This window comes from Pseudopipra pipra, chromosome 12 (assembly GCF_036250125.1).
Source record: "Pseudopipra pipra isolate bDixPip1 chromosome 12, bDixPip1.hap1, whole genome shotgun sequence".
Taxonomy (NCBI): domain Eukaryota; kingdom Metazoa; phylum Chordata; class Aves; order Passeriformes; family Pipridae; genus Pseudopipra; species Pseudopipra pipra.
This window is the reverse complement of record NC_087560.1, coordinates 20,179,554-20,194,873: the sequence shown is the minus strand read 5'-3', so window position 1 is coordinate 20,194,873 and position 15,320 is coordinate 20,179,554. Positions and strand designations below refer to the sequence as shown.

Below are 15,320 nucleotides of genomic sequence, written 5' to 3'. Positions count from 1 at the left end.
GAGCTCTGCAGAGCCCGGAGGAACTCGGTGCAGTTGCGACCAGAGCCAAACAGCTCCAGTCCTGGAACCACTGGATTCAGGAGGGAAAACCTGAGCCAAGTCACGGGTGCAGGACTCCCAAAGCTGGGAGTGCTCAGGATTCCCACAATCCCGCCCATCCCTTCCATCCCTGCCCTGCAGCCCCAGCATGGTTTGGTGCTCTCTCCTCACAGATCTCGTTTGGTGTTGGCTCCTCACAGATCACATTTGGTGCTCTCACAGATCACATTTGGTGTTGGCTCCTCACAGACCACCTTTGATGCTCTCTCCTCACAGATCACATTTGGTGGTGTCTCCTCACAGATCACCTTTGGTGCTCTCACAAATCACCTTTGGTGCTCTCACAAATCACATTTGGTGCTCTTACAGATCACATTTGGTGCTCTCACAGATCACCTTTGGTGCTCTCACAAATCACATTTGGTGCTTTTACAGATCACATTTGGTGCTCTCACAGATCACATTTGGTGTTGGCTCCTCACACACCACCTTTGATGCTCTCTCCTCACAGACCTCATTTAGTGCTCTCACAAATCACATTTGGTGCTCTCTCCTCACAGATTTCATTGGGTGTTCCCTCCTCTTGGTGTTGTCTCCTCACAGATCACCTTCGGTGCTCTCACAGATCTCATTTGGTGCTCTCTCCTCACAGATCATATTTGGTGCTCTCACAGCTCTCATTTCGTGTTGTCCCCTCACAGATCTCATTTGGAGCTCTCTCCTCACGGATCACCTTTGTTGTTGTCTCCTCACAGATCACATTTGAGATCTCCAAGCCCGAGGAGTCGCACATCCCCATCTGGATCATCCTGGGGAGCACCTTAGGAGGTCTCCTGCTCCTGGCCCTGCTTGTCCTCGCGCTCTGGAAGGTGAGCAGCCCCTAAGCCACGTGTGTTGGGGGCTCAGTGGAGACCCCCAAGCATGGACAGACCCCTTGGCCCCACAGCTCCACGTCCACACCCCCCTGAGCGCCTCAGCACTGCCAGGAATCACCCAAAGCTCCTCCAACCTCTTTCCTCTTCCATATTTTCTATATCCAGGGTTTAAACCTCCTGGAGATATCCCATTAGGGGAAAAACCCTTCCCAGCAATGCCCTGAGATAACAGGGGGGTTTTGTTTCCCTTTCCTCCCCACAGCTGGGATTTTTTAAGAGCGGGAGCCGCAGGCGAGCGGCGGAGCAGGAGCAGAATTCCATGGGGCTGGAATGACGCTGCCGGGGCCAGGAGCCCCCCGTGCCCCCTCCCAGCCCCTCGCCAGCTCCGGAGCAGGAGGTCACCTCGATACAGAGGGATTTGGGTGCTGAGCTTGGGTTTGCATCGAGAGGAGAGAACACCCCTTTGTGTGACATCACCTGAGCTGGTCCAAAAGCCAAAAAACACCCTTAAACACACCAAAAAAAACCAAACCCAGACCTCTTCATGCCACGGCCAGAGGAGCTTCCAGCTGGGTCTGCAACGAGGTGGCAGCGACACGGGGACGAGGGGCCACCAACGCGACGTGTCCCATGGGCTGGGACAAACCACGGGGCCGCAAAACTCCTTAAAGTAACAATATCCATAAAAAAAAACGAGGATTGCTCATTCCTGTGGCGCGGCTGTAGCATTCCCTGGGCTTTGCTGGCCACGGCTCTCAAACTGCCTTCGTTGACAGGAGTAATTAGGTGGAGATTTTTAATTTGCCGCCTTCTGAATGCACTGAGTGAAACGATAGTGAGTTAAAGCACCTTAATGCAAATCTCCGGCGTCCAGCTGTACATAATTATTCCAATAATATTTACCTGTCGAAGGAAAGGGGAGGAAAAAAATAAATTAAAAGCTATTTAAAAAAAAAAAAAAAAAAAAAGGAATTCAAAGCAGTTTGATGTGTTTTTTTCTCCCAGGGGAGCAGTTTGGGAGAGCTCGTGGCCAGGAGGGCCCTCACGTGTATCATACCTGTACATACCTGGTGTCCCCCTCAAAAGCAGCTGATCGGTGCTGTTGGACAGCAGAGTGTCCTTGTGCATCCCAGAATTATTTATGCTAATGTTAATTTTATGGATGGAAAGCGAGCAGGTGTCTGCAGGATGCGGGATGGAGGTTGTGAAATATTGTCCTGGTATTTTTTAAGGATTAAAAATACGGTATTTTAAAACCACCCAGGCTCTGTTTCCCCTTCTGTGCCAACTCGATTCCCGGTTACGTGGCTGGGTGTGAGGAGGGGGCTCTCATCCCTCTGGGATTCAGGGCAGGAGGACGGGGCTCTGACCTTTTCCCACCCCTGATTTATTGTGGGATGGGAGGATTTTCCAGCCTGTTTTCGAAGGGATGCTCTCAGCTGGGACGAGCAACCTTTGTGAGCCCGGAGGAAGATTTGCTGCAGAATCAGCCCCAAATATGGTACAAAATGGGGGCAAAAAACCCCAGATGAGATTTTTCATTGCTGGCAAACCCCACCTGGAGTGGGAATTCTTGGTGCCTGGGTTTCTGGCTGACTGGGGTCAGGGTGGTCTGGCGGGGCTGCAGGGATACCCTGGAGATCCCAAATCCCAGTGTAGGGAGCAGGGGGGTGCCTGGGCCTCGGGGAGTGTCCCAGCCCTTGGAGGACCCCACACACTCCCTTCTTCCCTCCTTCCCAGCCTTGGGATACCTGGGACACCACGGAAAAGGGCTGGAGGTCAGCGAGGAAGGGGCAGGATCCCATTTATATTTATGTATGTGTGTGTGTGTGTGTCTACAAAATATATATATAAAAAAATATTTTATATATATATGTGCATGTATTATACATGTTATACAAGTGTGTAATAAGTTTCATATATGTATACATATGTATGTTTGAATATATATATAAATACACACACATATTTGTATATTTATGTACTCTACTAGAGTAATATATATACATTTAGTATATAGTACTATACATATAATATATAGTAGTAATATATATTATATATAATATATATTATATATAATATATATATAATATATAATATTATATAATAACATATATAATATATAATATATAATATAATAATATATATTATATATGTTATTATATTATATATTATATATTATATATGTTATTATATAATATTATATATTATATATATTATATATATAATATATAATAGATTATATATTATTTTTAATTATTATATAAATATATAATTTATATAATTTATATATTATATATTATATAATATATAATATATATTATATGTTATATTATATATTATATATTATATATTATATATTATATTACATATAATATTATATATTATATATATATTATATATATATTATATATATAAATATATATATGAATATATAAATATATATAAATATATAAATAATATATATTATAATATATTATATATTATATATTATATATAATATTATATATGATATATATAATATATAATATATATATTATATATAGTATATATGTATATGTATTTCTGTACTATAATATATACTACATATATTTATGCAATACATATAGTATATGTGTGTATACATGTGTATCTATGTACTATATATTTATATATTTATGTACTCAGGATAGTATATATGTATACATATTTATAGTATGCATGTATAACACATATGTAGATGTTATTGTACTATATATATTTCTGTATTACATCTATTTCTGCACTATATATGTGCATATATGTACTACATATTTATATATATGAAGTCATTACAGATATCTAAAGTCTCAGTTTTCTCTATATGTAGTATATATTATAAAGTATATATTATATACTACGTATAAAATACGCTATATAAAGAGTATATAGTATATATCTATCCTAAGTATATAGTATAGAATACACTGAAAGTATATAGTATATATAAACTATATAGTACATATTTCTATATATATGTTTATATTATATATAGTTTCACCTATATATAATATAAATGTGTGTATATATATGTACTTTTATCTATATAATATAGGTGTATATATAAATATATATGTAAAATATGTGTGTGTGTGATTTTAAATAGAGAGATATATATCTAAAAATAAAATAATAAATATATATGTGTAAACAAACACATACACACCCCCGATCTTATGCATCAAGTTGCCTGAGAGCGTGGTTCCCCAAAGCTGGAGGAGATTTTATATATAAAAAAATCACATATATAATATATGATATATAATATATATAATTCTATTTATGTAGATGTTATAAATTATATATAGAATTTTTATATACATAATATATAATAAAAATATAAAATATAAATATAAAGAAATAATATATAATGAATATAATATATAATAAAAATATATTACAAATATTTAAAAATTATATCTAAATTATATATATTTACATATTTATATACAATATATATTTTTATATATTTATATATAAAATTATACTAAATATTATTTATATATTTATATATTTTATTTTATATATATAAATAAAATATTCATTATATATATAAAATATTCATTATATATTATATATATTATTTCTATATATTTATTCTATATATAATTTATATATAAAATCTATTTAAATAGATATATATAATATAAATATTATTTATATATTTTTAAAAATAATATTTAAATAATATAAATATTATTTATATATTTATATATATTTTATATATATAATTTATATATATTATAATTTATATATTTATTCTATATATATAATTTATATATAAAATCTATTTAAATAGATATCTATATAATATATAAATATTATATATACTTATATAAATAATATTTAAATAATAGAAATATTATTTTTATATATTTATATATTTTATTTTTTATATAAAAATAAAATATTCATTATATGTAAAAATATTCATTATATATTAATATATATTGTTTCTATATATTTATTCTATATATAATTTTTATATAAAATTTATTTAAATAGATTTCTATATAATATATAGATATATGTATAAATCAATACATACTATAATTTTATTTATAAATATATATAAATATATTATATATTGTATATAAATATACGAATATATAAATACATATAATTTTTATTTTAAAATTTTATATTTATAACATATTTTTATTATATATATTAATTTTATATTATTTCTATATATTTATATTTTTTATATTTTTATATATACTATATATATAAATTCTATCTATAATTTATAACATCTACATAGATTATATATAGTATATATTTTATATAAATATATATTAAATATTCATTATATATTAATATATATTATTTCTATATATTATATATATAATTTATATATAAAATCTATTTAAATAGATTATATACTATATCTTTTATATAAATATATAAATATATATAATTTCTATATATAATTGATATATTAAATCTATATAAAGATTATATCTATATAATATATAAATATATATAAATCAATATTTAGTATAATTTCATATATAAATATATAAAAATATATTATTTATTTTATATAAATATATAATTTTTATATAATTTTTTAATATTTTTGTAGTATATTTTTATTATATATTATATTCATTATATATTATTTCTATATATTTATATTTTTTATATTTGTATATATACTATATATATAAATTCTATCTATAATTTATAACATCTACATAAATAGATTATATATAATATATAAATATATAAATAATATAAATATATAAGTATATAAATATATGTAAACATATATAAATATATATAAAATATATATAAATATATATTATATATATAATATATAATATATAATATATAAAAATATATCTAATATATAGATATATATTTTATATAAATATATATTATATATATGATTTTTTTTAATATAAAAACTCTCCTCCAGCTTTTCGAAACCACACTTACAGGCAATTTGGTGCATAAGATTGAGGGTGTGTACGTGTTTGTTTACACATATATAAACTTATTCTTTTATACTTAGTTATTTTTTTTATATATATATATGTATCTATATTTGTGTGGGAATGTACATGTGTGTGTGTGTTTGTGAGCATCTCCCCACCCCCCCTGCTCTCGGCTCCTGCCCCGCGTGGGCCGGGCTCAGCTGAGCTGGGGTTATTTTTAAAAGCCAATCCCCTCTCCCAGAGCAGCTCCCGGATCCATAAATAACAGCCATAAATCCTCCCCCTCCCGCCAGAGGGGACCTCACTCCCTCACTCCGCTGCCTTTCCCAGGAAAAGGGGCACCTGGGGGGCTGGAAGGAATTGTATCCATTAATTGTGTCAATGAAAGAACTCCCACAAAGAGCAAGGGCAATCCTTCAGCTTTTAATGCCTGGAAAAGAAAATTCCAGGCGAAGGAGAGGGAAGGTCCTGGGCTGGGAAGGACTTTGCTGCAGCCCAGAAAAATGGCACCTTCCACTGTCCCAGGTTGCTCCAAGCCCCATCCAACCTGGTCTTGAACACATCCAGGCACGGGGCAGCCGCAGCTTCTCTGGACACCAGAGAAACTAAACCTGTCCTAAACCTATCCCAAAGCTTTTCCCTCGGAGCCACAACCCCCCCCAGCACTCACCCCCGGAGCAAAATGAACAGTTCCGAGCTCATTCCACATTCAATGCTTATTTATTTGTAATACAAATAGAAACGTGTGCCCAAATCTCGCCTCAAAGTTCTACCCAGATTGTTTAAAAAAAACCTACAGAACATTCTTTCATCATCTGACAGTTAAAAAGCTGCGTTTAAAAGAACCAGAGTTTTCAGTAGCCTGTCAAAACAAGTGACATTTTACTGCTGGAGCATCTGCAACTTCTACCAAGGAGAAGCACGTTCTCGAGCAACAGCGGCGTTGTACAATCAGTTGCTTATCATAAAAGACATTTATGATAGGGAAATTTTGTAAAAATCAGCGTTAATAGAGATTTTTTTTTTTTTCCTAATGAAAGGAGTAAAAACCATGAAAAATCCTAAGTCCAATTCGGGGAGGCACGGACTCCACGCTTCCTGGAAAAGCCAGTTTCAAGGGAAGACTCTCTTTGGCGACACAGACTGCTCCGTTAGGAAGGTACAGCGTTTGGAATCCAGGAGTGCAGTTTTTTTTACGTACTTTGAGTCAAAAAAAAAAAAAAAAAAAAAAAAAAGGTGCACGTTGATCGTTGAAAGGACAGAAAGAAAAACGAGTTAAAAAGCATTTTGAAATGTTGGGACACACACAAACACAAATACCCCATCGATTTTCTAGGTATCCATGCATGATCTTTATATAAAAAGAAACCATGATTCCGGGTGTTTTTTGGTCAATGTGCAAGTTTTTAGCTCAAAAGTTATTCAACACTTACTGCAGGAGCGTAAATGAAGAGCTTGATGCATCAGCTACCACTAGAAAAACATGTCAGAGCTGAATTTAAACCTGTATTTCCTAACAGAGCATCCCCCACGTCTGTAGCTGTTGATAACTGCCGTTCAAAATTTAATTCAACGTGAAATGAAACTTTGGAACGTTACCAACATCTCCAGCATGAACTGAAAGGCATAAAGAGATGGTGAGGTATGAGAGCACCGACCTGCTCTGGGTGTCGAGACTTCACTTTTAACCAACTACCACAGGCTTTGCAATTTTTCTTTCCCACCTCACTCCGAGGAGTTTTAAAATCTGCAAATGGTGAGTGGAGATGTGGATTGGGAACAAAACATTCTACACGAGTTACATGGGGATTCTTTTCATTTTGTTTATAAAACCAAGAGATAACGAAGCGATTCTTTTAATCAAAAGAAACGACCAAAATCTCAAAACATCAGATTCGACTACAGGAAAATGATGTGGCTTTTTTTCTTCCCTCCCCCCCTTCCAAGATCTGCACGAGAACTGAGGCTGCAGACTGAATCCAGAGGAACTCAAAACCAAAGGAATGGAACAAAACAACTTCGTGTACACGTGTGTATTCTGCTGTCTGGTGTCGTCCCGGGGTAGCACCACCACGAAAGGTTTGACACGGCCTAGTGGAACTTCACAAACTCCTCCAGAGTTCTGGGGATCTGGTTTTGGTAGCTGATGTTGTAGATCCGCACGGCGCGGGCAGCCAGGCACTTGAGACTCAGCTTCATTTGAGTTTTAAGGAGTATTTCGGACACCCCGGTCGTGCTTTTATCCAGAGGGGTTTTCTTCTGCTTGTTGGTCATGTCCGTGTGGGCACCGGCCTCCACCAGGCTGATGATGATGGAGTGCAACGTCAAGAAGTCGCTGATGGGCCGGTGGTACTGGACGATGATGTGCAGGGGGCTGTTCCCCTCGTTGTCCACGGCGTTCACGTCGGCGCCGCAGTCCAGCAGGAGCTTGGTGACCAGGGCGTTGGGGAAGCTGCACACGTCGTTGGTGTGGAAGTCGTCCACGGGCGTGCCGGAGTTGACGGCGTGGTGCAGCAGGCTGGAGCCGTCCCGCGTGCGCGGGTCCAGGTGGATCAGGTTGTAGATCTGCTTGTTGATGCGCGACTGGTCCTCCTCGCTGCACTGGGTCTTGGTAGAGATGCAGACCAAGTAGAGGAAGGTGAAGATGTTGCACTCGTAGTTGTCCAGGGCCGTGTGGATGTCGGAGTCCTGCGTGGTTTTGATGCGGGACATGCCCTGTTCTATCTCCAGGACGCTGCACCGCAGCACGCTCTCGATGTCCTTGGCTTTGACGGGCTCGTTCAAGTGGATCATCTGGGAAAAGACCTGAGCAAACCTCAGGAGGTCCTTGTGGGTGTTCCTGTTGCCTTTCTGCCTTAGGTGCAAGGCATGGAGCCACAGCTTGATGCACTGCTCAAACTCCATGTTATCCGCATAGACCGCCCCCCGGTAAATGATGGGGTGAGAAACGTCGATATTGTCCGAGCCCAGAATTCTCTCCCGCACGATGAGGCCTTCCATGTGAAGGGCATCTCTGTCCTGCCTAATAGACTCTAATTCCTGAGGGGTCCTGCATTCAGTCCTGTTCCCGTAGGCCTCGATCTGTGGAAGAACCTCTTTCTCGATGACGCTCTCGCTGTCCCGGTACCTCTCCAGCATCGCTAAATATAAATAGTGGTAAGTCTTCAATATATCATAGTTTTCTCTGTCGTTGGCAAAGGAGGCGCCCAGCAGCTCCAGCGCCTCGATCCTGCTCCTCCTGTCGCAGTCGGCATGGGCCAGCAGCAGCTCCACCACGTCGGCCTTGCAGCTCTCGGCGGCCACCTTGAGCGGGGTCATCCCGTGGCCATTGACCATCATGGCCGCCTTCCACTTGACCAGCTCCCTCACGATCTCCAGGTGCCCGGCCTCGGCCGCGAAGTGCAGGGCGGTGGCGCCGCAGTGGGCCTTGGCGTTGGGGTCGGCGCGCTGCTCCAGGAGGTACCGCACCACGTCCGTGTGGCCCTTGTAGGCCGCGATCATCAGGCAGGTGTTGTCGTACTTGTTGGCGATGCTGATGTTGGCGTTGTTCTCCACCAGGTACTTGACGATGTCCAGCCTGCCATCGAAGCAGGCCGCCCGCAGCGGGGTCGAGTTGGTCACCGTGGTGTGGTTCACGTTGGCGCCGTGGCTCACCAGCAGCTTCACCACCTCGAAGTGGCCGGCGCCCGCCGCGCACCACAGCGCCGTGGCCCCGTCGATGACGAAGCTGCGAACGCGAGGACAAGCGGTTAAAACGGTGCTCTCCCAAAAGCAACCCGGCCCATCCCACGGGCGGGCACACACCCCGCCGACAACGGGGATTCTACAGCCATCCCACCCGGACTTGAAGGAACTCAAGGTTAAAAAATGGGATTGAGCACCCAGACCTCCCCAGGGAAGGAGATTTGGCAGGTGAAGCTTCAAAGCAGCCAAGGGATGTGGCCACGTTTCCACTAGGACTTCCCAGGCTGCTTTGAAGGTGCCACCTACAAGCTCCAGCCCTTGGCCTGGGGAGATCTGGGAAGAAGAGTTACAAGAATTGGGAAGGAGAGTTACAAGAATTATCACTTTGATGCCTTGTGCAGCAAACTGAGACATTAAAGAACAATAAAAAACATAAAATGGATATATTGACATAAAAAACAGACACAGACATGGTACAGACACACAAACACCGGCCCTGGCAGCAAAGTTGGCTTCAAAATGTCTTATCACTTCCCTTTTCTCTCTCCCTGAGCTGCAAAACTGCCACAGCTTCCGCTGCTCCTACTGATTCCAGAGCCTGTGCCTTAAACCAGCCCAGCAGTTACACAAATGGAACTCCAGGAAGAAAATTAAATTTAAAAAGCAGAAGTTCTGGAGATCTGCGTCACATCGTGGCCTTGCTGGCTCTGGGAAATGAGGGGACAGGTCACTGTTTCTGGAGCTGTTTTCATTCCCCAACCCAGCACGGTGTAACTCCAAACATAAAGGGTGATGTCCTTCCTATTCCCTGGTTTTTGAAGTAGGATTTCAATGTAGAAACAGAGAGTGTTCACACTGCAGCTAATAAATGCTCAAGGCACATCCCCAATCACTGAGGAGGGACAAATATTTCCATATGCTCAGTCACGTTACCCAGAGTTAAAATTTTGTAAGACACTGGGTTAATTTTCACTTTAACAGTGATTTTTATCAGTTGGTGAAGCTCTCAGAGCTCCACAGGAATAGCTGTGGCTGTTTGTAAACCCAGCACCTCCAGACAATGCTGCAGAGGCTGTGTAAGAGCTCTCTGGCCTGCAGAGAGAATTCACAGTAAGAAATTCCTTACTGAGTAAATAATCCCATTAAAATACTCCTATATGAAACCAGGAGGAAAGCAGGGGACAGGATTTGTTAACGAACACGAGGTGATTTGTTGGTGCACTGTAGCTCCAAGTGAAAAGCTGGAGCCCAAACAAGGGGAGCTGCTGTGCCACCTTATCTGAGGCACGACATTCCCGCGGGATCACATGGTCCTCCTCCTCTGCCACTGCACCCATTGTGCCTCAGACAACACCTCCTTTAATCTGTGCCAGGCAGAGGCTCTGGCACCACATCACCACCCCAGGGAGGCACAAATTCAGCAGCACAGCATCTGCTGCCTGTCAACAGGGGCCCTCCCTTCCTTCGGCGGGATTTGGGGCAAACCTCAGCCGAGGAATTCTCAACCAGCTCCTGCTTGGAAAAAACAAGGGCTGGAAGGGAAAAGGAAGATAGAAAACACCAAACCACTCAGAGAAGTGGGTTCCTCCTGCTTCATTCAGTGTGTAGGAACTGAGCCAGCCTTTGCTGGGCCAGGTGTAGCTGCTCAGGTGTAACTCAAGCTGGAGCAGATGGAAGAGCCCAGCGGGGACCCCTCGCTCGGTGTCTGCCAGGAGCTCCCCTCCCTGTGCCAGCCACCTGCAGCTCCTGAAGCTCTTCCAGACACCTTCTCCATTACTCAGCCTCACACCTGATGCTGACAGCAAGGCGAGAGCTTGATGAGTACTCTGGGAGGTATTAAAAACAACATTCCTCCTGGGAACGGGGCCATGGCACCGCGGCACCTGGGGACCTGGACATCCCCACCACTGTCCTGGTGGGTCCCAGCTGAGGGCCTGGCACCCTCATCCCTCCCTTCCCATCCTAAAATGTCACATTTTCCTCCTGGCCATCCCATATGTTGGCTACCAGCAGTGAGGAAGGGATGTTGCTTGGGATGTCTGGGCTGGACACTGAAATCCCTTGATTTGGGTAAAGGGGTGGGTTCTGGTGTGCAGGTACCACCCAACCCTGATCCAGCTCCAGGTTAACCCTAATCCAGCTCCAGGTGTCCAAGTACCACCCTGCCCCAACCCAATCCCTGCTGTCACCTGCAGCACCAAACAATGTCACAGAAAGGCCATTTTGGCACAGCGAGAGAGAACAGGGGGCAACCTCCTCACCAACGGGAAGCTCTCTGGGCTGTGGGGAATGTTATCCTGTCCACAGCTTCAGGTGGGGAATTCCTGAAGAGCAAAGGCATTTCTGGCCCATAAAGCATCAAGTGGGATCTCCAATCACACAGGCATTTTTACCACAGAATCCCAGAACAGCTGGGGCTGGAAGGAATCTCTGGAGATCACCCATCCCAACCCACTGCCAAGGCAGGATCACCCAGAGCAGGTGACACAGGAACTGGTGGGTTTGGAATGTCTCCAGAGAGGGAGACTCCACACCCTCCCAGTGATCTGCCACCCTTCATGGAAAGTTCCTCCTCATGTGGCGGTGGAACGTGATGTGTTTTAGTTTTGATTTTAGTCATTGCTGCTCACTGGAGATGTTTATAAGCATTGCTGAGATCCCCCCTCAGTCTCCTTTTCTCCAGGCTAACCAGGCCCAGCTCCTGCAGTCCCTTCTCATCAGAGACACTCCAGACTCCAAATCATCTCTGTGGTTCCACAGCCACAGTTTTTCCTGCTCTGCTCTGCACTGGGGCAGCCTCACCTTCAGTCCTGGGGTCAGTTTTGGGCACCACAATATAAAAAGACATGAAGCCATTAGAACATCCAAAAGAGGCCACACAAGGATAATCCAGTTCAACCCTTATCCCTGCACAGGCCCATCCCCAAGATGTGCCCCAGAGGATCATCTAAACCCTCCTGGAGCTCTGGCAGCCTTGGTGCTGTGCCCACTGCCCTGGGGAGCCTGGGCAGTGCCCAACCACCCTCTGGGGGAAGAACCTTTCCCTGAGATCCAACTTGAGCCTGCCCTGACACAGCTCCAGCCATTCCCTGGGTGCTGTCCCTGCTCTCCCCAGAGCAGAGCTCAGTCTCTGCCCCTCCTCTGCTCCTCCCCAGGCAGTTGGAACTGCAGTGAGGTCTCCCCTCAGTCTCCTCTGCTCCAGCTCAACACACCAAGTGCCCTCAGCAGCTCCTCAAGGCCCTTCACCACCTTCACTGGACACTCTCCAATGGCTCAATCTCTCCCTTCCATTGTGTCCCCCCCAGACTGCCCCAATATTGCAGGGGAGGACACCCCAGGGCAGAGCAGAGTGGGACAATCCCCTCCCTGGCCTGGTGACACTTTTCCCGATGTCCCCAGGACAGGGCTGGCCCTGCTGGCTGCCGGGGCACTGCACCATGGCACAGCTGCACACAGAGCAGAGGATGGGCTCGCTGGCACCCCAATTTGGGCAGAGGCACCTCCTAATAATACACCCATAACCCCCACCCGTGGCTGGGCCCCCCCATGCCCACTCCCAGTGCGTTCCCAGTGTGTTCCTGCTGGGTTCCCAGGGTGTGCTCCATGTGTGCCTGGTGCCTGTGCCCATTCCCACCGTGTTCCCGGTGTGTTCCTGGTGCATTCCTGCTGTGTGCCCCACGCGTGCCTGGTGCCTGTGCCCGTTCCCAGTGTGTTCCCAGTGCATTCCCGGTGTGTTCCTGCGTGTTCCTGTGTGTTCCCCGTATACTCCTGGTGTATTCCGCTCTGTCCCTGGTGTGTTCCCAGTGCGTTCCCCACGCATTCCCAGTGTGTTCCTGGTGCCTGCCCGGTGCATTTTCGGTGTATTCTCGCTGTGTCCCCGTTCCCGGTGTGTTCCCGGTGCGTTCCCGCTGCGCTCGCGGCCGGTACGTACCCGTCGAAGCGGACGGTGCCGGTCTGCTGTGTCTGCACGCGGTAGTGCTCGAGCAGCAGCCGCACCACCTTGGCGTGGCCGTTCCTGGCGGCGATGATGAGGGGTGTGGAGCGCTGCCCGCCGTGCTGGCTCACGTAGCCCAGCAGGTACTTGATGTCGCTCTCGGAGCGGTTGAGCAGCAGCGCGGCCAAGGTGAGCACCCTGCCCTCGCTGGCCGCCTTGTACACGTACCCCGCCAGCCCCTCCATGGCCGCCTGGGCCCCCGCGCGGCCCCGCCGCCCGCCCCGGGGCTCCCCCCCGGCCCGCTCCGTCCTGCGCCGCCCCAAGGGCCGCACATGCGGCCGCCCCGGGGCCCCCCGCGCCCCGCGCCGCGCCAGCCCCGGCGGGACGCGAACCCCGGGAGCGCCGGGCCCGCTCCGCGCTCGGGCCCCGCGGCCGCCCCGCCCGCCCCGCAGCGCGGCGGAAACGGGAAGCGGCGCCACCGCGGCCCGGCCCGACCGGCAACCGCGGCACGGGCCGAGCGTTCCGGGCCCCGGCGGGACAGCGCACCCGGACACGGAACCGCGGGGGAACCGGAGTGAAAATCACGGGAATAGAGCCGCGGAATAACAGGATAACAGTTACGGGATCACAGGGGAACCGGAGTGAAAATCACGGAAATACAGAGCCACAGAGTCACAGAATAACAGAGTTAGAGAATTACCGAATTACAGAATCACAGAATTGCAGAATCACAGAAGTACAGAGTAACAGAATTCGAGAATCACAGAGTCACAGAATTAGAGAATCACAGAATTACAGGCACAGAATTAGAGAATAACAGAATAACAGAATCACAGAATAGCAGAATCACAGAATTACAGAATTAGAGAATCACAGAATAACAGAATCACAGAACTAAAGAGTCAGAATCACAGGATAACAGAATCACATTCATGGAATCACAGAATCGTCTGGGTTGTAAAAGCCCTCCCAGACCATCCAGTCCAGCCTCTACCCCAGCACTGCCAAGGCCACCACCAGCCCACATCCCCAAGTGCCACAGCAATCGATAAAATAGAATTACACACAACCATTAATCTGCACGTGTTACCACCTCGACTTTTAATCCACATTTCCACTGTAGAATCGTTTTTGCTTGGAAAAGACCTCCAAGTCCCCCCTGTGCCCGATGCCCCCCTTGTCCCCCAGCCCAGAGTGCCACCTCCAGTCCTTCCTTGGACACCTCCAGGGATGGGGACTCCAAACCTCCCTGGGCAGCCCCTGCCAAGGCCTGACCACCCCTTCCAGGAAGAAATTTTCCCAATATCCAGCCTAGACCTCCCCTGGCACAGCTTGAGGCCATTCCCTCTCCTCCTGTCCCTTGTTCCCTGGGAGCAGAGCCCGACCCCCCCCGGCTCCCCCCTCCTGTCAGGGAGTTGTAGAGCCAGAAGGTCCCCCCTGGGCCTCCTTTGCTCCAGGCTGAGCTCTGTTCCCTCCCCAGGACCTGCAATGCTGCCCACCCACCCCTGGGGCTGCCCATCCCTGCCCTCCATGCAGGGACTGGCCCCAGGCTGGCCCTCCTGGCCCTGGTTCTCTTGGGCTGGGCTCAGCTGGGCTGGGCTGGTTCTGGTTCAGCTGGTTCTGGGCTGGGTAGGGTTGGACTGGGTTCAGTTGGGATGGGTTGGTCAGACCGGGTTGGGTTGGATCTGGTTCAGTTGGATTTGGTTGGTTGGACTGGGTTGGGGTGTGCTGGGTTCAGCAGGGATGGGTTGGTTGGACTGGGTGGGTTAGACTGGGCTGAGCTCGGCTGGGGTGGGTTGGGCTGGCTAGGCTGGGTTCAGTCAGGAT

The 15,320-nt window shown here is 44.9% G+C and overlaps 2 protein-coding genes across 2 annotated transcripts in view; one reads left to right on the top strand and one right to left on the bottom strand.

Annotated features, from left to right (window-relative positions):
* ITGA11 (integrin subunit alpha 11) overlaps nucleotides 1-2,173 on the top strand; it is a 48,841-nt gene extending 46,668 nt beyond the window's left edge. Inside the window, exons 29-30 of the mRNA XM_064669280.1 lie at nucleotides 795-908; nucleotides 1,177-2,173. Coding sequence (XP_064525350.1) covers nucleotides 795-908; nucleotides 1,177-1,248 — 186 coding nt within the window. The 3' untranslated portion in view covers nucleotides 1,249-2,173. The remainder of the gene's footprint in view (nucleotides 1-794; nucleotides 909-1,176) is intronic.
* A 4,403-nt stretch (nucleotides 2,174-6,576) lies between these two features.
* On the bottom strand, nucleotides 6,577-13,768 carry FEM1B (fem-1 homolog B). Its single transcript, XM_064669274.1, has 2 exons — nucleotides 13,491-13,768; nucleotides 6,577-9,602 (listed from the first exon to the last, which is right to left on the bottom strand). The coding sequence occupies exons 1-2, from the start codon at nucleotides 13,736-13,738 to the stop codon at nucleotides 7,967-7,969; spliced, it is 1,884 nt and encodes a 627-aa protein (XP_064525344.1). The 5' UTR covers nucleotides 13,739-13,768; the 3' UTR covers nucleotides 6,577-7,966.
* Between the last annotated feature and the right edge of the window lie 1,552 nt (nucleotides 13,769-15,320).

Excerpts from the sequence above, each read along its gene's own strand:
- FEM1B (XM_064669274.1), bottom strand. The coding sequence starts at position 13,738 with ATGGAGGGGCTGGCGGGGTACGTGTACAAGGCGGCCAGCGAGGGCAGG. Across the intron at positions 9,603-13,490 it reads GGCACCGTCCGCTTCGACGG|CTTCGTCATCGACGGGGCCA; the intron begins GTACGTACCGGC and ends TCGCGTTCGCAG.